The sequence below is a fragment of the Crocodylus porosus genome, unplaced genomic scaffold, assembly GCF_001723895.1.
Source record: "Crocodylus porosus isolate Cpor-Errol unplaced genomic scaffold, CroPor_comp1, whole genome shotgun sequence".
Taxonomy (NCBI): Eukaryota; Metazoa; Chordata; order Crocodylia; family Crocodylidae; genus Crocodylus; species Crocodylus porosus.
This window is the reverse complement of record NW_017728886.1, coordinates 99,438,027-99,461,758: the sequence shown is the minus strand read 5'-3', so window position 1 is coordinate 99,461,758 and position 23,732 is coordinate 99,438,027. Positions and strand designations below refer to the sequence as shown.

Sequence of the window (23,732 nt, the reverse complement as noted above, 5' to 3'; positions counted from 1 at the left end):
GCCAGCATAGTGCCCACGTCCACCAGGCACTGTGCATGGGATTCTTGGATCACCAGACTCTTCACGGTTGTTTCACTACATGCACAATGAAGTATCGCCCACTGCAAATGAAGCACTTTCCACATGTGACATGTCATTCACAAATGGCAGGTCTAAGAGATCTCACAGTCATTTGCAGGCAAGTCCCTCCAACACCCACATCACGATTAGCAGTGACAGATTCAGCAGAACAAAAAAAACACACTGAAAACTGATTTTTTTTTTTTAATGCTTGTATTGTTACACACTCTGTGGAGTTACCAATAGTGGGAGAAAAGAGCTAGTAAGGGCAGTGGTACAAGATGTGCATGCTTACCTTCCCTGTCCTCAGAATCTCAGGCCCAATATACAGGAAACATTTACTCATTTTTAAACTGGTCACAGGTTCACAAAACCAAGGGCCTTGTTACATGTTGCACATTTGATATCAATCATAGTAAGCATTCATATAACTTAGACTCTTGACCATCAATGTATAATTCCAGGACACATACTTAAAAATCTGATGATTTTCAGTCTCAGCCTGGGACCCACTCCATGGAGCTCGCTTGAGACTCCCTTACAGTCCTGGGGCTGGGACCCACAATGGATTATGACTCCCAGCCCTGGGACAGCAATATTATCTCCGTGAAGTAATCCCACATTATGGCAACTTAACATGTTGGGAGATATTCCTCACTCAAAAAGCCATGACTTTACAAAAATACAAAAACAATTAGCACATTATCCTACTTGAATACTCGGACACCAGCATTTTAAGTGTGGTTAACATGTGCTAAGTGTAACAATGCCCAACATGGTACCAGAAACAGTGCTACCAATGCTGTAGGAAAAGTCACCTGTAAGCAGGTCACTCACTCAGCTTTCTTATCTAGGCCTGCCAAGTCTGAGGTCAAGCTTTCCCAGTTTTATTCCTGTAGGGGATACTTCACAGTCACAATAACCAAGTCATCCCAAACCAGGGTAAACAAACAAGCAAGCACTGGTGACATGTAGGGGGTGCATGTGAGTGCACATGCACCCCCTAAGATCAGTCATGCACCCCCTGGAAGCATCAGCCGTGAAACTGGAAGTGCACTTCCGGTTTCACCACTGGGTCACCAATTGACCACTGGGAACCTGCCCCCCCCCAGGTGATCTAGTGTCTCCCCCAGACTTAGGAGGCAACAGTCACCCATGCAAGCAAGCAACATTCAAATCAAAACCTGCTGCCTTTTCCCAGGCCATAGGAGAGCAGTCTCTCTGACTCCAAGCTTCTCCCTCAGCATCCTAGCCTCCTCTCCCCTACACTCTGCTCTTGAAACTTTTTAACCCTCTTTGTGGCTCCACCCTCACTTACTACTGTTGCAACAGGTTCCCAGCCTGCTAGCCAGGCAGACTATTAACTGCTGACCACCTGCAGCTGGGTTTCAGCTCCTGATTGAGCATGAACACCTTATTACACTGCTTTTAGTATGTCAACAGATAACACACTGAGCTCGCACTAGTGAGTTCTTATTTACATTAAGGGAGGACAAAACTAAGTGGGTGGGTAAATAACTGATTGAAATCACTGATTGAAGACGATAGTTTGTAACTGCACTGGGAGAAAAATGTAACTACAAATGGAATTTTTTAAAATGCACCTCGCCCATGGTTTCCCTCAAGGGGCTGATGGAGAGGACAGGAGACCAAAACAATTGAGCATGAATATTAGGACATCTCCCAGAGAATGGAAGAGGTCTCTGGGTATGGAATAGAGCTGAAAGAGTCCAGCTGCTCCCCATTTCCTGGCCCTCGGAAAGTTCCCCTGGCCAATGAAAACTTCATAATTTTACAAGGAGGAAGCAAAATTCAACACCTTGAAACCTGAAAGCTGACACCTCTGCACCACCCTTTTGTTTCAGGCCATTTTTGCACGCTCACAGAGCAGCCTCAACAGAAAAGAAATTTCTTGCCCAGGAGAGCCTTCCATCACCAATCCTCCTGCGAAATATAAAACATCTTAACATGAAAGAAGCATAATTCTAACTTGCCATCAGACAACTTGAGGTAAATAGGCTGCTCCAATTTTTATCTGAGCCTAATTTGCATAAAATGAGCTTTCCAACCAGGAGATCTTACACCACCTTTTAGCTCCTGTAAAATATGAATTTTCATTTCCACCTGGGAGAAATTTTACAATTTTTGCACTCTCCTATTCCCGAGCAATGCACATACACCCAAACGCTTGCAAATAAGGAATTTTTTTGCAACTATCTAGTTGGTCTAATAAAAGATATCACCTCTACCAAGAGTTCTGATTGCTTTCCCTTACCTTAATACAGAGGCTAAAAGAAAAACTAATGGGCTCACTGCTCTGGGCATCACAGAGCAACGAGAAAAATTAAGGGTAGATCCACTTGCTAGTCATTATAGAAAACAAGATGACAGAACTCCTTTGCTTATGTATAGGTCCCAAAAATTCAATAGGTGTGTAAAAAAGGAACAGTTTCTGCTACCTACAAGGACAGAAATTCTGGGAGCAATGACCCAGGAGCAAGTTTCCAGTGAGTACCCTTCAAAAAATAGCACGTGGGTTGGTAAATATTCAATGCTCCCCCCTTTGGGAGACTGTTTCCCCAGACCAACTTCTGGGCTGTATTCAGTACAAAGATGTTTAACAGGAAAGTGGAAAAAAATGTTGATAGTATAGAGGGTACCAAGGTTTCCACAGATATTTTAATCATGAGAAAAAACAGAAGAATATGAGCAAGGTTTCAAGCAATATAAACTATGAATTTTAGATAAGAGAAGTAATATTCCTGGGACAGTTAACACAGTGCAGGTAGGTCACAGTTAAATTAAGGCCATCACCAACATTAGCTGCTTTAACAGACTAGGAAGGGATACCAACATCCCTTGGAATAGTAAACTATATAAAGAAATGTGTATTTATGCCTGCTATTGAGAATGGCAACCTAAGAGTGCTACTTTGCTAAGAAGCCCAATGGATACTGGCTATAAATCCTAGCAATGAGCTTGAGAACCTGATGCAGCAAGAGAGACCCAAAGTCCAGGGTACTTAGTTAAGAAGTGTAAAATTAAGTTGCTAGCTGATGCTTCCAGGCAGGTTATCAGCAAGTTCCTCTTACAACAATGTGGTCAGAATTAGAAATTTTGGATGCTAACAAAACATGAGTGTCAGTTCTTTCAAGCTGTTTTGTTCTCAGTCCACAGCTGCAAAAAAAAAAGTCAGGTCTTATTTATGGGAGGCCCGGATTAGCTAAAATGGACCATCAGCCACATACAACTGTTGCCAAAAGGGCTCTGCAAACACCCTCATCCCCAAAAGAAAGAGAACATTATCCGGGGATTGCAGTCTTTCTATGGAAGTGGCACTCAACCTCCAGCCTGCAGGCTAGATCTGGCCCAAAAAGCCATGTCAGCCAACCTGCAGGGCTTCCCACAGGCCCAGAAATTTGGTAGTAGGGGAGTACTACTCTCCTGCTGCCAAATTTCCAGACCCATGAAAAGCCCCTGCCCTTGCATGCTGGATCCAGCACCCGATCCCAGCGCACAAGGCTGGGCAGGCCCCAGGGCCCAATCCTAGTGTGGGGGGCCAGAGGGGACAGTACCAGGCCCCCAAGACCCAATCCCAGTGTACAGGGGGCAGGAGGTAGCAGTGTCAGGCCCGAGACCCAGTCCCGGTGTACAGGGGGTGGGAGGAGGTGGTGGCTGGACCCCCAGATGGCTCCACACCACTCATCTGGCCCACAGGACAAAAAGGTTGAGCACCCCTGCTCTATGGCATTTGACGTAAGTGTAATGGAACTAATTCTAGAGGTAGACTATTCAATTTGTCACTGTTTCCTGTCTAGTCTGGGATGAAGCTGGATTATCTCACAGTTTCTTCTCAGGATGACACCTATAGAAAGGAAGACAGACTATTCATACAGGGTTACCAGGCTAGTCTACTCCTGTGAGGGTTCATCCAGGACATAGGCAGCTGGGCCTGTGGATAGGCCGTGGGGAGTAACAAGGAGGTTAGTAGGGTGACGGTACAGGTTATCTGAATGAAGATCTGAGAGCGAGCCTGAGATACTGTCATCCCAAAAACAAAGCAAACATTATCTGGGGATTACAGACAGTCTTTCTATGGCACTGGTGCTAAATCTCTAGCCTGCAGGCCAGATCTGGACTTTGCTAGGCCTGTGAATGCTGGTGTGATAGGATGGGTCACTCTATGCAAACCCTGTTTCTTATACTCTTCTAAGCATCCACTACTTGTCACTGTTAAAACAGGATACTGGGCTAGATGGACCTCAAATGGCCTCAAAAGAGAAAGCTGATAAAGACCTGCTGCATATGCTATAGATTATAGACTAAGTCAAGCAAGAGACCATGCTGATAACACAGGAAATATTAGCCTGTAGAGCAAAGTAGGTATAGACTATTTATGCTGGATGGAAATCTATGCACTAGAACCCTTTCAGCCCCATGGGTCAGATGAGTGACTTCAAACTGGTCTGTGGGCCAGAATCCTCATGGGGCTGGTGCATGGGGTTTGTCTCTATGTGCCTGGGCCTCCACAGGCCCCATGCCACCTCGGCCCAGCCCTACACTCTCAGATCAGAGCCCACGCCAACTTGGCCCAGTCCCGCATGTTTTACCTAGCACAAATGGCCACACTATCCAGCCTGTGGAGTTCCCCATGGGTCTAAAAATTTGGTATCAGGGAGTGACAATTAACATTGCCACTACTGCTGTGATGCCAAAGTTTCAGAACTGTGGGGAGTCCAGCGGGCCAGATCACACAGCTCCATGGGACATATCTGGCCCACAGGTCAAGGGTTGAGCAGCCCTGTTCTAGACTATTATCCCCACTTCTCTCAAGTAACCATAACAGTATATACTGTAGCTTGTAAGCAAGTTATCATGCACATAAAATCATTTTTATTAGATAAGATGCCAACATGGTGATAGCTGACAATTGATCATTGTTTTATTGGACATCAGGTTACACAGTGTACAGTAACACTCCTGTTCAGACAACCCCATTGCTAGTTCCCATTATCCTGTTGGTTGATGGAAAGCAGTGTCAAAATACTGCAACTACTAAAATGATTGTGGAGTCAGACTCTGACCCATATTTAGCACTGGTGAATTACAGAATACACCTGTGAAACAGAGGTTGTCACCACCAGCTAAATAATTTTTTTCAGTGAAAACTGAAAACAAGCATGCCTGAGATTGATGTCAGGAATCACTGAGGACTACACTTCCCAACATAACAAGAGATAGATAAGGCAAAACCAAACACCTCTCCATAATTTGGTGCCATCACTTCATGAAAATAATGCTACATGAATCTCCAGTGTGAAACAATGTTTACAAATGCGAGTGTTGTCACAAGTGGTAACCCAGTAGCATATGAGCTAACCCCCCCAGATACGCATATGTAAAAGGTGACACCTCCAAATCTCACACAGGAGGAAATAAGGTTCATTTACACAGCTTCTTTGCCTGGGAAGGTCCCAAATGAACAATCGCCACAACCAGCTGAGACAGCTGCACCCCAGAACTAACAGATTTACTGGCATCTGACAGCAGTGGTCCCAATGACTCAGGGGAGACCCACACATCTATGCAGCAGCCAGAGTAAAAACCGAAGGGTTAGTTAATACACTGTGCATGTCAGTATTTGAAAGTCTGCATGACGTTAACTATTAGTAGTATCACTGGGTAGGGAAGGACAATGTAGGGAGCTGTACTTTTAAGTAGGTCTGACATGAAGCAGCAGAAACAGGCTGTTAGATTATGCAAAATCTCATTTGACACAATGTTAGTTGATTAGAATCCAAACAGTGAATGAAGCAGGCTTCTGTCAGACTGCTTGGCTCCAAGATATTTGAATGTTTCATCCCCTACCACCTGTAGATACAACTCTGAATATATGTGCGCAACAGCACATGTCCCTATTATACCCCACTCCTCAGAACGAATAGAAGAGGAAGCCATTTCAGAACAATAGTTGCAGCTGCATATCAACAAAGTGCAGTCTACATGACAAAATGTATTTGGCGTGGGTTTGTATGTTTGCATGTGTATCAAATGCTCCATCCCCATTTAAGGGAAAATTGGAAGTTTCCAACTAAAAGGCATATCTCTTGATCATTTCAAGACTTCTAGCCCAACCTCATTTAAAAACAAAATAAAGGAAGATGCCAGAGCAGACTATGCTGTGGTTTCTGGTGTTGGTTTTCAACTTTCTTAGACGCAAGGCACCCCTTGGAAAATGCCATATCTTACCTTTCACTTCTTTTCTTGACTAGGGAAAAATAATAGAGCAATTTTTCTGTTGCAAAGAACTCAGAAGGACCACAACAGGTCAGAACATTTTTGACAGCAAAGATTCCTACTTGAAATCTCTTGCTTTATCTTGCAAATGGTTCAGGTATTTTTAAATCCCTCATGCAGCATATTTGTTCTGCATATTAGCACTTAACAATGAGGTACTGTTTGGGGAAGACTATCTGTTGTATGTTGATATTCTATTTCCCCGTTATTTTGTTCTATTGTCATTCTTCTGTTTTATCAGCTATTCTGTTCTCTAGCTGTAAGTTGCCTTCCCTAAGCCTTTCTTGGGAAGGGTGACAAAGCATGCCTCTGATGGCAGGAATCACTGAGGACTACACTTCCCAACATAACAAGAGATAGATAAGGCAAAACCAAACACCTCTCCATAATTTGGTGCCATCACTTCATGAAAATAATGCTACATGAATCTCCAGTGTGAAACAATGTTTACAAATGCGAGTGTTGTCACAAGTGGTAACCCAGTAGCATATGAGCTAACCCCCCCAGATACACATATATGAAAGGGTGACATATAACCCAAATACATAAATAATACTGTGTGCCACCCCAGGACACTCTTAAAAGCATCTTATAGCATTCCATTTACCCTGTTTGAGAATTACTGGTCTACAGTAGGAGTGAACTTCTTAAGCAAGCATCAAAATAAATAAATAAAGCTGAAATGCTTACCATAATATCCTTCAGTCTCCCAGCTCCTGGCGGGAAGGGCTACAAGATCTGGCAACTTACAATTAGCAAAGTTTATTAGTGAATATTAAAGGGTAAACTTAGTTTTTCCATGTATGTTTACATAACACTAATGCTAAAATAACTCTTTACTCACAAATCACAGGACGCTATCAGTGATTAAAGCTGCTGGTTTTGTAAGTGGGGAAATAGTGAGGAAATAATCCAAAGACAAGACAAATTTTTCAGTGCAAAGTTCTTTAAAATCACCACTGTTCCTATTTTAACTTACATTTACTTAAGCAGTAACCCCACACACATACTGCCTTTCTTGCTTGCTTTGCTGAGCATCAGCTTTCCATAAGTGTTCATATGTTAAGCACTCTCACATAACAAGAGAAGCTTCAGACATTTTAGTTGACTTCCTTACACGTCCTTTTTGTTTTACAAAAGACTTTACAAGGCAGAATTCTGGACTGAAGGTTTTTCATAGCAGGACTCCATATATCATATTTACTCGAACTAAGTCAACCCCCCTACCCCAATAATTAGATTCTATATATGGAAAATTTATAAATTTGTTAACATTTTCAGATATAGAATCTAATGATCAGAGGGTTGTCTTAAATCACCCCCTTCCCACTGCTAAAGCAGGAAAAGCAGTGGCTGGGGGGTTAGGTAGCCTTCCTGCCTTCTGTCCCTCTCCCCCACGCACGCACACACTTCTTCCCTCTGTAGCATCTCTGGCCCCCCTGCCATCAGCATCCCCCCCACCCATCCCCACAGTCTGTGCCTCTTCTCCTGTCCCCACCTCTCACCTTACTATCAGATGCTGCTTGGGCTCTGTTCTCTCCGGGAGCATAGCGTGTGGAAGTGCAGCCTTTGCTGGGCCATGCTGCAGCATGGGCGCTCCTGACAGGCCAGGCAGGGGACAGAGTTTCCCTGTGGTCTGTGCCTGGGAGGGAATCCAGCCCAAGATGAGCTGAGCCACACCTGACAGTAAGGGCGGGGAAGGGGACAGAAGCTGAAAAGGGCAACTGGCCAGGGGGGAGGGTGTGGGGAGGACAGGAGGCTGAGCTGCAGCATGCACCTGCCCCCACTTCTGCTTCGTACATGAATCTAAGGGTGCCTGTATGCTGCAAGACTGCTCTGACAGGCTGTAATTACAGTGCATAAGATCAGACTCATTTAATCAAGTCTGCTGGAGCGTGGTAATTACCATGCTCCAGCCAGCCTCTGCATCTTGTGTACCAGTGCCCCCATGCTTCAAACTAAAGTTTACGCTTCAGACTAAAGTTAAGTGCTTTAACTAAAGTTCATCGAATGAGCTTTAGTTCAAGTGTCCCTGCTGCCATTTTGAAGCGTGGGGATGCTGATATGTGAGATGCTGCAGCGCTTTGAGTGACTCTTGAAGCCACTCTAATTAAAAAGCCCCCCATCTACCCCCAAGCATGTGTAAAAGTGCCCTAAGATGAGGGGCTTTCTCCCCCATGCTGATTGGGCAAAAACCCTCATCTGATTTCAATAAATATGGTACATTGGTTGCTATGTTCCGATTTTCTCAGTGCTCCAACAGACTTTGCCCTAATGTCAACCTTATGAAGCGTAGTGTGTATGTATACTGCGTACACACACGCGTGCACACTGTTTGAATCATAGGACTGGAAGGGGCCTCCTGCACCACTGAGTCCAATTCCTTGTCTTCGCAAGTACAGATGTAATCCTCAAAATCATCACTTCAAACCCTTGCTGACAACTACAAGGAATAAAACCCCAAATATCAAAATGACTCTATGAAAGAGACCACTGGTATTCACAAGTCATCAGCCACTTCTCTGGGAACTGCCATCAAGTTGTAGGTTATTTTTCCCTGGGTGTTTATATAGCTTTCCAAGTAGAACATAGCCTAGAATCCCTATGCTCGGTGTAACACACATGAAAAGCAAGACCCATTCTTCTTCATATCAAGTTTCAGATCTTTTATAGTGCTGTAACAATACAGTCTATGTAGCAAGGTAGATGAGAGTACATGTAATAAATAGCTCCAACCTACAATTCAGCAACCTTTTTTCATTTCTCTTGTTTCCTAATTTCATGCCCAATAAATGCAAGTCCAACCTTTGCTAGTGGCTTTCACATCAATTTGTTAGGTGATTTTAAACTCTAGTGTTGCAAAGTCACTGAGCAACCCCAGTTCCAAATGAAGCCAGCAGAAACTACAGGTGCTAATGGCCTCTGAAAACCAGGTCATAGGCTCCCAAAACAGTATATCAGTTTCAAAATCTCAGAACTAGGACAAGAGCCATCCTACTAGGTGCATTTCCAGCCCAAGCTGGTGCCATCTATTCAAAACGCTGCTAGTACTGGCAGAGTTTTAAACTATTATGAAAGAAACACAGAAGTAGCATCCTTGGAGGCTGACAGAGTATCTCTTCAAATTGTTTCAAATTGTTTCTGAATAATGGCCAAGTCTTGTCCTCAGTTGTACCATACTGAGAGTTACATTCCTCTTCCTTGACAAACCCCTCTGGGTTTTTATTAACACAGTTTCCTGAGACACAGATCAATCAGCCCTATGCTTTCAAAACTATGAGTTTCAAACACAAGTATAATTCTACCCTGGCATTTTCATATTTCTGTTTGTATTCTTTCAAAAGACATCATAGATAATGGCATGATAGCATTCCTTTGTCTCCCAAGTCCTTCCCGTCTAGGTATGCTGAGAAATCATGAAATTGACCCATTATCATAAAAATAGGTATTAAGATACCGATCCCACTATATGTGGTAGTTTTCCAAATATCTTAATTTTATCAGCAGAGCACTGAAGAAACTGAGCACTGAACAAATTTCACAGTAAAAGGAAGTGTCTTTGAAAAACATGGCACAGGCTGACTTAGTTCCTTATGTGACCTAACTTGCTTTCACAATCTAAAAACATCAGCAAGTGAGTAGTTCATCCTTCCAAAAAGTTCAACCTAGAGAATTTCATAGAGGTTATGGACAGAGTTGCCAATTTCTATAAATTAAAGGACTGTACATAGAAATCCAGACTAAAAACAGCTCTCTATAAAGTCCACAAAATTAAGCTGTCTGTAAAAGCACTAAGACACTTTGAGCTGACTGAAGATTCCCACCTCAGAAATTAAGCTGGAGTTAAACACTGAAGGAAAGACAAAGCAGAGCAGCACCACCTGATGTCCAGTTTTGTCAGGGCTTTGTAGTCCACAGGAGCTTCCAAAACCTCCTTGCCTCAGCCATATGTTGCTGCTGCCACTGCTGCTGTTTCTGTGTCCTATCACTTACCTGTAACATTGCTTCTGGGTCTCTGTCAGGGCAGGGGGATGGAGCTGGCAGGGATAAGGTTGGGAGTGGGCTGGAGAGGGGGCAGAGTCTGGGGGAAGTAAGAGACCCCTGGAGGGACAGCATGATTTACAACCATTACTACAATCAAGCAGAGTTGCCAAATCAAGACATTTCTTTTTTTCTTTTTTCTTTTAACTAATAATCTGCAAACATTTTATTGACAACCAAACTTTTTTTTTTTACTGCAGTTGGTATTAAACCCTTAAATTTGAACCCATCCCTTGACTAGGTCCTGGCAGAAGGGTTATATTTACACTATGTAAAACATAGGTCAGTAAAAAAAGATTGGTTGTCAGTAAAAAGTTTGAAGATTGGTAGTGAAAAACAAAAACATTCTTGGGTTAGCAAACCTGGTTATGGACAACTGCTTTAAAATGGAAGAGGAAGTTGCCACTTGGAAGTACCTGTCAGCTGTTATGACTAGTTTAGGGTTGTCCAATGGGCAGCTCACAGGCCAGCTGCAGTCCAGTAGGGGTTAATGTGTGGCCACCAAACTCCTACCCAGCTCCCCTGTTATTTTGGCTGCTGTTGCAGCCAGGGTCTCTAGGCTTCCTCTTCCTCCCTCCCTCAGTTTTCACTCATGGCACTCAGCTCATCGCACTGGGAGAGCTTGTGGCATAGGTTAGGGTGGCATAGGAAGCTGAGATGGGGACCAGTGCAGTGGCAGTGGGGTTGGGGCTGCCCATATGGTGCAGTGATGGGGAAGGGAGACCCACTAGTATGGCCATTGCTGGTGCACAAGGTATGCACAAGTTATGTAGCCCTTGGCTGCTTAGAACTTGGACAGCCCTGACCTAGCTGATAACCTGCAAGATCTACAGAGTAAAGACACACAAAATGCCCCTTTAATTCTTAGCCAGATACATAGCTTCTTCATGCAAGTAAAGCACTCATAAGGGTAAAATACAAAATAAGAATGTAAAGAATAAGATACAAGGATACTGTAATGAAAGGTAGGCGCTCCCATGAAAAAGATACCATCTTTCTTGCATACAACATGCACTTTTCTCAAAATTTAGTTGTGGAAATTGGTGTGCATATTATAAGCAAGTAAATATTATAATGGCAGTTTCTGCCTCTTCCAAGGAAAAGCAAAAGTAACAGTACAATGCTGCAGGTAGAGCTCCCTCGCTGTTGGCTCTGGATACTTTCTCTTTCCCTCAGTGCACTGCAAAATCTGGTACTCAGTTACTTGCCACTACTTACAAATATTTCAAGGAAAGACCTGTTTTCTTTTTATTTAGCCTTTTAAAAACAAGGTGCGGATGTTATTTAGGGGCATGTTGTAATTGAGGAAATATGGCTATTTATCACTACAGTAAAATGTTCATTGTCAAGTTGGTCTGCTTTGTTCCACATGCAAAGGCTGGGGATAGAAGGTACATATAAACCGGTAAAAGTGATTGGAAATCAATCTAAACCTGGAACAGAACAGAAGTTCAGTGCACATAAATCAGTTTCAAAATGGCCAACCAAATTTAATATAGACACGGATGGATGCAGTTAATCAGTTTATACACCCTGAGGAATTATGCAATTACGCATCAGTGCAATTTTGCACATAAAAGGCATGACAGTGTATAATTGAATCATAACCACTGCAGGCTCTGTGCCGCTACCTCCACAGGATTCCCTGCACTTCAGCTGAGAGCCACATGGTGTGGAGGCACAGAGCCACGTCACTGGACAACTGGGTAAGTGGGGAGGGTAGCTCCTGTTTGCAGGAGGAGAGGGTGGGTGTGGGGTTTGTCGGTGGACATGGGGGTGCATGTGGGCCACATGCCACTGGGCTGGGCCAGCCGGCCCCATCCCTCCATGTGGGCCTTCTAGCACTCCAGCAGGAAGCCATATATGGAGGCAAGCAGGAGCTCGCCCAGCCCGATGGCATGCAACTCCGTGCCTCCATGTGTGGCTCTCCGCTGGAGTGCTGGAAGCCCCATGTGGAGGGCTGGCATGGCTCAATGGAACATGGACCGGGAGCTGCATGTCATCGGGCTGGGCAGGAAGTCACACATGGAGGCATGGATTCATGTGCCATCAGGCCAGGCAGGCTCCTGTTTGCCTCCACATGTGGCTTCCTGCTGGAGTGCTGGAAGCCCCACGTACACAGAGCCCAGCCAGTTGGCTGGCATGTGGCTCCCAGTCCATGCACCATCGGACTGAGCCAGCTGGCTCTGTGCCTCCACATGGGACTTCCAGCACTCAAGCAGGAAGCCACATATGGACGCACAGAGCCCATCCAGCCCGATGGTGCGTGGCTCCCGCCTTCAGTATGGGAGCCACTGTCTGATGCTTGCTGGTGTTGAACTGTTGGTGGGGGGGCTTTGCTTCATGGGGAGGGGGGAAAATGTGTGGTGGGGGACTCCTCCCCACAAACTCCATCCCTTCCCCCCACACACCCCACATACTCCCATACCCGTACCTGCCCACAAGCCCCACACATACACGCACACCCCCACACACACCTTCACAACCCCAAGCCCCACACCTCCCACAAACCCTCCACTCCTACACATGCCCACAAACCCCACATATTCCCACACCCCGCACACCCACCCCAACCCCACCACGCACCTTCACAAATCTCCCCCACACACACCCTGCAACCATGCAAAGTACCTGTACATATTTCTAAACAAGGTTCAATCAGTGTTATATTTAGTTTAATTTGTCATTTTTATCTATATAAGTAATTAATTCTATATAATTTTGAGTTTTCCTGTGTATAACTTTGAATTTTTATGCACCTGATTCCCTGGGTGTAAGTTTAGGTTAGACTGGTCTACTGAACTTCTGAGCCAAATCCTGTCCCAATTCAAGTTAGACTGCAGTCTCCTGGCAACCTAGGATGCATTGCAGCTACTCCCCTAACTCCTACCTCACAGGGCAGACAGGCTTGCTTCTGCCTGCATGCTTCTGTCCTTAGGTTATTAGAGAGCTGAGGCAGCAAAGCCTCTGCTCCCCAGCCCTGTGTCCTGCATGCATCTGTCAGCTGGGCCACACAGAGGGGATTGGGGGGGCAGCAAAGGACCCTTTCCTGGCCCCCCCAATCATACCCACTGCAGGGGTGCACTGTCGGCAGGCTTTCTCCACTCCCTTGCTGACTGGCCCAACCAGGGCTGCATTCCCCAGACCCATCCCCTGCCAGCTGTTGGGGGTGGGAGGGGAGAAGCAGAAGCCTCCGTCCCTGCCCCCCACTCACAACCCAGCCGGAACTGCTGGGGAGGGTGTGCTGTTGGGGGTTGGAGGGCAGAAGTGAAGGCTGAGGCCTCTGCCCCTGCCCCAGCACTACCCTCGCACCCAACCCCAGCCAGAATTGCATGGGGTTTTCTCCCCTCTTCTGCCTGGCCCAGCATAAAGTCACAAATCTGATGCGTATTTATATGGGTTTTTAGTGAGCTAGTGACACTGGTCAATTCCAGAGTCTTACAGAACTCATGTGTGGGATTGTAGCTTGCTTTAGCAAAGTGCTGCCTTTCTATCCACAGACAAGATCAGCTGCAGAGTATTAGACTGGAAAGTGGTGCAAGGGGAACAAGTTGGTGGGGATATATTCATTCTTCTTAGCAGCACAGATGTGCTCATTAGTTTGTGCACCCATGGTACGTGGAATGGGACAAAAAAAACTATGAAGAAGCTTCAGTCAGTAGGAGCTAGCTGTTCTTCTAGTATCATATTATTAAATGGCACAGAAGAATGAGAAGGCAGAACCCTCCGATAATCTGAACTGTAACCAGGGCTTTCCAAGTTCTCATAAAATAAGTTCTTCACTTAGTTTCTCCAATAGATTTTCTCTCTCTCAATATTCTTCTGATGTCTGCTTCAGTTTACCAGCAGCAAGAGAAAGGCAACATCTGGGCATCATAAAAATCAGCAGACCTTAGAAGAGAAGCCAACCCTTTCAAGAAATCAAACTTTTCCTCTTTGTTCAATGCTTCATGGATTTTGATTCAACTTGAGCATCCTTATTCTGTCACCATTCCTGTAAGGGAAGGAGTTTCATCTATTGTTCCAGGGCCTCTAAGTTACCACCTCCAAAGTAAAAAGCATCTTATAATATTTGAAGAGATATGAAATTATGTCTGTTTCACTTTAGTTTAAAACACAAAAAGCAGCATTGTGTTTAAATTTAAGCATTATTTTAAATACAGGACAAGTTAATCCTTGGTGAATCCCCTATCAAACTTCTCCTTTACAGCAGTGGTGTTTAGCCTTTAACCTAGAAACTTTGCTAATAGACAGGGCAGATTTTTTTTTTTTTACTTTCTATTTTGTCTTTGACTGTTTGACCTATATAATAACTAACCACAGTTAAAATTTGGCAAGAAATGTCCCAGACTTCTTTTTAACTTTCTAAAGGCAAGAGTTCACATTCAACTTACCTTTTTTTTTTTCAAGAAACCATTTTATGATCCATCAGCCTAGTGAATATTAAATGTCTTCATATACTTATATTTGTGTGTTCTATTAGCTCAATACCCATTTGTATATACAGCTACCCTTGCCTGTCCTTTTTGTGTCCTTGTGACAAAGCATTTACCAGAATCACAGATTCATTGGAATCTGACAGAGCCACATCATGAGTGCTTCTGCTATGGCCTCAAACTTGCAACCTTTGGGCTGTTAACTTTGTACTTTAGCAGCCACACCATCCCACCCCTGGCAGCAACCCCAACTTGGTACAAGCACAATAATACATCCATGTGTTCTTTTTAGTTCAATTATGTTGATGAACTCACATTAAACTTCATTTTCTAGGAAAGAATCCTCCCTTTGGATTGGTCCTTCACCTGAACAAGGCTGGCTTGAGGAACCTGACTGGGCCACTGACCCCCGCTTCCCCCCATCCCTCCAAATGGATCCCGCTTTCACACACAGATTTGTACCTTTCACTCAAAGAACTATAGCAGAACCAGGACCAGATTCTGCGGTCTGCTATGAGAATTAGGGAATGGGAAGAAATTTTTCCTTCACTGCCATATGGGGAGGGGAAAGCAGAGGTTTGCTTTCCCCACAGCCTGTCTGGGACCTGTTAGGTATATTGGCAAGTTTAATTCAAATTGGCCCATCTTCACAGATAGCAAGTCTCCAGCCACCAGTTCCACAGAAAGTCTAGTTCCCAGAGATCTAACTAGAATAAGAACTGGAATAAGCAATGGCAAAGAGCTGGGACCAAGTTTGGATGGCTAACCAGCAGCCCTCAAATAGACAGAAATGGTTAAAAAGGACAAGATGCAAGTCATTCCCAGCTGAGCGAATCAAACTGTGGTCTAAATTAAGCCACATCTCTTGCATATTATTTCTTCTTCCTGTGTGTTCAGGACAACAATACATCTCACATTCCAGATTAGGGATGCCAACCCAAAGTTTCCATTTGGTTTAGCAACTTGCTACTAAACTGTCATCTTCCCAGTCACAGTAGCAAACACGTATTTTTGAAATTTCAACATTCTGAAGAAAAAAAATGAATTTCCTATAACAAGACTCCCTGATACGGGTTGTAGCACTCCACAACCATGAAAGTAAGGATACAACTGAATCTCCAGAAAGGCTTTGGAAGTCAACGGGCACTTGTACATGTGACGGTCATCACGATGTACATGTGACAAAGATGTCATTTTTGTGGCTTAATGTGCACCCTTTTCACATGCACCAGCTTTGGGAGTTTTAAATGACTTTGCACTGTTGCAAACTAAACTAAATCTGGATGTAGTTTAGTTTGCAATGTTACAAATTGCAACGATGCAGCTGTCAGCTTTCCCCCCGGGCATGGGAGAGCTGGGCAGTTTCCGCAAAAAAAGTGTGTGTGTGTGTGTGTGTGTGTGTGTGTGTGTGTGTGTGTGTGTGTGTGTGGAGTCTGCTGCTGATGCTGAGCACCCCCTAAGCTGCAGGAGCCATGGTCCTTCCCTCCGTGGCGGCAGCACACTCTGGGGTGCCCGGGAAGGCTGCTAGTAGGGGCTGCCCCAGCTCAGAGGCAGAACCTGGCCTCATCCAACTGTTCCCCAAGCTTGTCTGCTGGAAGCCTGCCAGGTGCTGCTCCCCAGGAGGCATCAGAGAACAGTTGGATCAACCCAGGTGCTGCCTCTGATCTGGGCCAGCCCCTGGCCTGCTACTGGCCCACCCAGGTGGTCCCAGAGGGCGCTGCAAACGCAGAGGTAAGGACTGGGACACCCCCTTAGCTCAGGGGCTGCTTAGGCCACCAGCAGCTCGACCGTCAGCCACTGGCAGGCTCCAGCCCTGATAGAAAAAAAGGATCAGGCTCCTTGTCATAACATAATAGAAAAATTGAAACAGTGGGTCTCAAGTAAAAACTCACTGTTTCAATTTAAAAGACATAAAATAAAACCTGGGGGATTACACCACCATCACATGTACAAGTGCCTAACGAGGCCTATCAAATACATACAATAAGAAATTCAGGTGAATTTTGTTTCTACAGGCTGAATGGGCAGTCCTTACATAAAAAACACAAAATCACTAGACATGAGACATGTCCAATCTGTTGCGAGTAATTTTACTGTTATGTATTTCAATGCAAATATTTTAGGTAAGCCAATGAATAATTCATCAATGAGTTGCCAATGAATAATTCATCTCAATCTTGAAGAGCCTAAAACAGGACAGGTCTGGAGGACAAGGATGAGATTTAGAGCACATCATTATTAAAGTACTACCCATACCGTTACTCCCGATATGATTGGGGCTTTTCCTTCAATTAGTTTATGTATTTCTTGAACCGCTTCCTCGTCACTCTTGTCTTTAAATCGTTTCTTGGAGAGTTCTTGAAGAGCTTCCTTAAACTGTTCAAAAGTAATTGTCCTACAGGATTTCCCCCTGACAAAACACAAAGAAGAAATTACAAAAAGTATAAATCAGCCCTTTGAAAAAAGGGGCAATACATACAGCTCACCATAAGGAAAACAGCCAACAGAACAATACAATTTAAAAGAAATAGGCAGCCCATTAAGGGTTTCAGTGTAATGTCTTCACAGGACAGTGAACATCACTGTGATAGTGCCCTGAGTGCTTTGGTTGGCTCAGCTTCAGAAAGAGAAAATAAAGAAATTGGACTGCTACTCCTAGCTCTTTTCAAAATGCCTGGAGCTCTTCAAAACAAGATACAATCTCACAGGGATGATTATTTTTATAGTCTGTTTGCCTAAATGATATGCATTGCAGTGTCCTGCTGTTGAAAAAAAGGTGTTTTTAAATTGAAACTGCACAGGTCCCCTCTTTGGATCACTGATTATAAAGTATCCAACTGTACAACATTTATCTTATGAACATGTAATTAAAAGGTGAGTCGTTCCCACACAGGTTTTGTGTAAAAGAGGCCTAAAAAAAAAAAATCACGTAAGCAAGGATGGTTATTTTACTTTTAACTCCTCTTCCTCCCACTCTTCTAGCAATTATAGTAGCAAAGCATGAAAGTTTATTTTAAAATAGGCCTTCCCCTCTCTCTCTTTCAGACCGTCCCATTCATGAAACAGCCACAGACAAACATGGAAAAATAGTAAAGAGCTTGGCAATTCATGAAAAGCACAGGAATTCATAGCTCAGGCCTTAACTCTCCCTGTTGTACTGAAGAAGCTGTTAGGGCAGACTCCTGGGGATTTATACACATGCCCCAGGAGGGACACAGGGGGGGAGAACTTTAAATTAGAGCAGCTCCGAGAGCCACTTTAAAGCACCTGGAGAGTCTCATGCAACAGTGTCCCTGCTCTTAAAAGTGGTAGCAGGGTCACTTTAACTAAAGCTTATTTATGAGTTTTAGTTAAAGTGCCCTGCCAACATTTTTAAGCATGGGAACTCTGATACACGAGATGATGGAGTCTCCTGGAGCGTGGTAATTGCCACGCTCCAGCAGACTAGATTAACTGAGCCTGCTCCAACATGCTGTAATTACAATACGTCAGAGCATCCTCACTGCTTATACAGATGGCCCTGATGACTTGCTAGTTGCTTTCATTTTCTACAGTGCAAAAAAGAAAGTGTGGTAGAGGTGCATCCAGGTAAACATCAACTGAATATATGTTTATCAGAACATCTTAATATATGCCCACTTCTTCAGATATTGTTCAGCTGACAGAACAGGATGATGCATTTGGAAAACAGCTCTTAAGATGTACTAACAAGCAATATTTGTTCTGAAAATGTGTTTAGCCAAAGGGGCACTTTTTAAAAAAGACATTACAGATGTAAAGATGGACTTACATAAATATTTTTTAGACAGAAAAAAGCATAAGTTAAGTTTGTGGACTACTTTCCAATACACAATGCACTGATTTTTAAACACATTATTTTATTTGTTCTTCATTTTAAAATGAAGGTACACAAACACAGTAAATTTAGATAGTTCATCATAGTTTGTTTCTGCATAGCATTTTGAACTATATTAATCATAAAGCTGGATATACACATACTTTTTCTACTTATTTAACATTTCTCAAACATTTAGACCCCAAATTTACACTTTCTGCCTTTAAAATATGCCGCAGCCAGCCCGAAGCTAAAACATGCTAAGTATGATGACTTCCAAAAAGAGTTCTACAAGAAGCAAGAATTTTTTGGGAGTGATATCTTTTATTCGGCCAACTGTATATTTGGAGTAAAGTTAGACAAGCTTTTGAATGCAAAGCATTCTTCTTCAGGCTTTCTAAATAATGCTTTGTACTCAAAAGCTTGCCTAACTTCATCCCACCTATGTAGTTGGTCCAATAAAAGATACCACTCCGAAAATATCCTTGCCTCTTATAATTCCTGGACCATCATGGCTACAGCACTACCAAAAAGAGTTCTAACAGTAATGTTACTGCAATCCCAAATAGCAGCACCATTAATACAGAAGGATCCATTCTACTGCTTACAAAGTTAGAAAACTCTCAAAGTCAAAGGAAGTGTTTAAAGGAGCCTGTGTTGCTGAGCAACATGCTACTACATAAGTCCTCCTTGCAGTTCAAGTGTTTCTTTTTATGCCAATTTAAAGAAGTGTCTCAACCAAATTAGCAAAAACCAGACCATTCCCTTCAACAATGACAAGTTGTTTATACAGGTGTAGATGACAGACTGCAAGGATAGAGAAAGTGTGTGCTGGCAACAGCACGATCAGGCTGGAAAAACTGCAATTTAATTTGACTTTAATAACTAAATGTCATCATCATCACTCTTAAACAACAATACTAGGCTCTTGCAGAAACTCAGAGAGATGTTGGCAAAAAAAAATATTTTCTATGCTGTGTAGCATGCTTGAGACAAACCAGCACAGTAGGATGAAGACCATTCATGAGTAGGTTTGTAACCTGTGCAATCAATGTGTCCATCTTCAGAAGAGAACATAAGGAATTTTAAATTGGATTTTGGCCTGTGTAAAGGAAAGTGGTTCATCTAATTTTTTTTTTTTTACATTGGTATTAAGTGACCAGAATCAAAAAGTCAAAGCAACAAAACTGACTTAAAATCCCACACTCCAACCACACCCCCCATTGCGCTTCTGGATACATTAATACTCATTTTAGAAAATGGAAGTCACACAAAAACACTCTTGGATACTATACAAAATGTCTGAAGAAAAGCCCTGTACACAAATAATGAGTGCCTCCCTGGGCAGATACCTGGATTTCTGCCTCAAGCACCTGTGTATTTATTAACATGTTGATACACTTCAACAAACCTGTGATGGCAGTAGGCTGGGGAACACACATACAGTCAAAATCTCTATATCAGCAGTCAGCAATGCTTTATGGCAGGAGACCAGAACAAGCCAGCTCAGGTCTGAAGCAGGCCAGCACTTCCAATTTGACCACCCCCACCATTGCCATATCTCCATGCCAGCCAGTCGCAACATAGGCAAAGTTCCCAGCCACTGGGCAGGAGAAGACCACCACTGACACAAAGCTGCCAAAGCTCTCTACTACCAAAACACTGTTGAAGCAACTGAGCTCAACAGGCTGGATCTGGCCCGCAGGCTGTAGGTTGCTGACCCCTGCTCTAATCAATTAATTTATCCCTTATGCTTCAGAAGCTCTTCCTTTTACTTACGGTCACAGAACCTGAGCATCTGTGGCAGTATCTGTACCTAAGACTCCTAAAAGGAAGATGCAAGGAAGATGGAAGAAGTGAAGAAAAGGAGCAAAAAAATAAATAAATAAATAAAATAAAACAGTTAAGAAGAATAAATGCTATATAGATGCACTGATCAAGTGTTAGGTAGAAAACACTTAAGAGTTTTTATGCACAAGAGAAATTAGTTTTTCACCAAGAATGAGTATAATTTTAAGTAATATTTTACACAGGCTTTATTTTGGGATCCCTAAAATAGTTATGTATGGGCCAAGCTCTGCTATATGTACACACCTACATATAGCTCTAGCCAGGACAGAAACATATCCATCTTTTTGACAGGATGCAGCAGCTGCTTGTGACTACTTATATGATGCAACACATGATTCCATGTGCTCAAGTATCTTACTGAATTCAGGCATAAAAGTACACACCAACAATAGATGGCTCTTTCCTTTCCTTTCCTTTTCTTAAGACAGGAAGGAACAAAAATATGATCTTTAATTCATGCTGCAGAGGCATACAGAATATACTGCAATTATCCACCTGGAATTAGGCCAGGACTGCTGTTAATAGAATTAACATTCCTATTTTTGTGAAAAGTGCTAACAGACCTTTAACAAGTGCAAGAAGTCAGGAACTTACTTTGCCTTGAATCTCATTCAGTAAAGCACTGTCTAGGAAAGCGATTCTGAACCAGGGGGTCATGAAAGAGGGTGCCACAAGATCCTTTGAAGGGTGTTAAGATGTGAGGAGATAAGTAGATAAGTGAGGGCTCATACTTGTTCCTATCTGGTCTTCCCCCACCAACACTGCCCAGCCCCTTTCCAAGGAAGTAAGCACTATAATATATAAATTAGTTTTGGAAACTGGATGCCACTTAATTCACAAAAGCTATCTATGAGCTATCAAAAGTCCAATGAGGAGTGCCTCAAGCTGAAATTGGCTGAGAACCACCGTTCTAGGGCAAGGCAGTGTGTCATCATTATTAGGGACTACTGAATTTGCAATTGCATGATTTTCACGGAAACCAAGAATTTGGGCAGGCTCCATGAAAAACGGTGAGCGGTGGGCTCCATGAAAAACAGCAGGCTCCCCAATTTGGGCAGGCTCACCAAGAAAAAAAAGGCTGCAAACAGAGAAAAGGGCATGAAGCCCTGAAGTCCTAAAGCACCCAGGGTGGGGAGCGGTGGGGGAAGACGGAGCAAATCAGAAGCTTAACCCATGATACAGGCCAGTCTGGAGCCAGTCAGGGAAGTGGAAGGATTTTGGCACCTTATTTAAAGCACCCACAGGAGTGCTGCCACCTGAAGAGGATTCTTCAGCATGCCCACTGAGAAGAAATTCTCCAAGATGGCCAAGTATGTTTCAGCACTGGACCATGTATCTTTCAAGGACCTTGCATGTAGATGGAAGCAGACTGCTCTGTACCGCCTGCAGTGTACCTCTAGATGTGTTGAGGAAAACAAGCATAGATCAACACTTAGTCTCTGAGGCACACATAAAGCAAAAGGCAGCGCAAGAAACAAGCAACCATGCTCTCCCTCTTTAAAAGGACCACAGAAAGCAGCTTGGCAAGGTGAGAGATGGCATTTTCCCACATGGAGGCTTTTGCTGCAGCAAACATCCCACTGGAGAAGCCTGATTACCCGAAGTTAAGGGACTACCTGAATCAAAACGTGCCAAATGTTGACAGTTTTCCATGTGCCAGCAAGCATTGTCAAGACTCCCTGCAGTGACCGATTCGCACATACAGTCCACAAAAGGCTGTCTTGGCAGAGTACGAATCCTTCATTGTTGTGGATGCTGAAGCCATCAACCTTCAGGATAACTACGATGCAAATTTTATTTGTCCTGGGGAGCTGGACAGATTAAGGCTAAGAATCATTCCCCCTCACATCTGTCAATTTTTCTACAGTGTCTCAAGCCATCGTGAAGGTAATTGTCCGCTACAGCTTAGATTTTAACGAGATGTCAGCATTCCTGTCTGACAGTGCCATGTACTGTGTAAGGCTTTCCCTGATGTGCTCCGAGGAATGCCGCCCAATGCTGTTCATGTCACCTGCAAAGCACATGCTCTGTCTTTAATAAGTGACATCTGGTGCATGCAGTTTCCTGATGTGGATAGCTTGGTGCCTTCCTTCAAGAAAGCCTTCAAGAACCATTCAGGTCATAAGGTCCAGTACAGGCAGTCTGTCACCAGTCAAAGCGGAGACTCACATGGCACTATGCCACTGCCACCAGAGCCTGTGCTCACAAGGTGGAATTTGTGATTCAACACAGTCCATTATTATGCCCAGCATATGCAGTACTATCAGTAGATTGTGAGCAAAGAGCTGGAAATCACATGACACAGCACATGCTTATTAAGCTTTAAGATCTCCTAAGGCGAGGTGACATTCCAGATCAAGTGCTGTTCGTGGCTGACAATGCCACCTGGTTCAAGGAGCTTCTAATGCGGTTTGAAAGCTGGCAGGCTGTGATCCACCACGTACACAACAAGCTATTGGACTTGATAAGTTGGGTCATAGACAGGGCATCGCAAGAACTGTCAAGCTGTCTTTGTGAAAACCAGTGGAGAAAGGACCTGTTCCAAGCAACAGCTGTGAAGTTGAACCAGCACTACAGGTACAATCCATTATTGTCACTATGGTTCAGACAACTGGTTGCCTCCTTCCTTAGTGCTGTTCCCATTTTGGACCCCAACCAGGTGCCTGTTCTGAGCTGTGACCCTCTGCTACTGAAAGCAACCTCAGGATGGGGGAAAAAGCACAAATGTCCTGCTTATATGAACTTCGTCAGAGTGACAGATGCCTGTGCCTATACTTTGGGACTCTGTGACCGGTTTCCATATCTTTATTCCCTGGCAAGACACTGCCTAACCAGTCCAATGAACTCAGTGGAAGCTGAGTGTGGCATCTCAGTGTATGGACAAGTGTTCACTGTACAGAGACAGAGAAAGCTTAGATTGCTTAATAACACATCAATTAATGGCTTCCATGAGCTTAATCCCCTGATTAAGCTTGCAGAAGCCATTAAGGGAAACACTGTTAAATAATTTAAGTGGCGGTTAGGAGCCATCTGGTAATCTTCGGAGAGGGGTGAGACTGTCAGGGCTCTTTGGCATGTGCAAGCACACGTGCATGCGTGTAGAGGTGGGTTGGTCAGGCTGCTAAAATGGTAGCCAGCCCTAGGATGATCTGCCTATGAAATCAGCCAGCCAGCTCCTCAAATTCAACAGACCCGCAATCATAACACCATGA

General features: G+C 43.8%; 1 protein-coding gene across 2 annotated transcripts in view; it reads right to left on the bottom strand.

Annotated features, from left to right (window-relative positions):
* Nucleotides 1-23,732, bottom strand: part of TPPP (tubulin polymerization promoting protein) — a 106,177-nt gene that overhangs the window by 12,322 nt on the left and 70,123 nt on the right. For both annotated transcript variants that reach the window (XM_019539693.1, XM_019539700.1), the window contains one exon: nucleotides 17,091-17,244. In XM_019539693.1, the coding sequence (XP_019395238.1) occupies nucleotides 17,091-17,244 (154 nt within the window). The remainder of the gene's footprint in view (nucleotides 1-17,090; nucleotides 17,245-23,732) is intronic.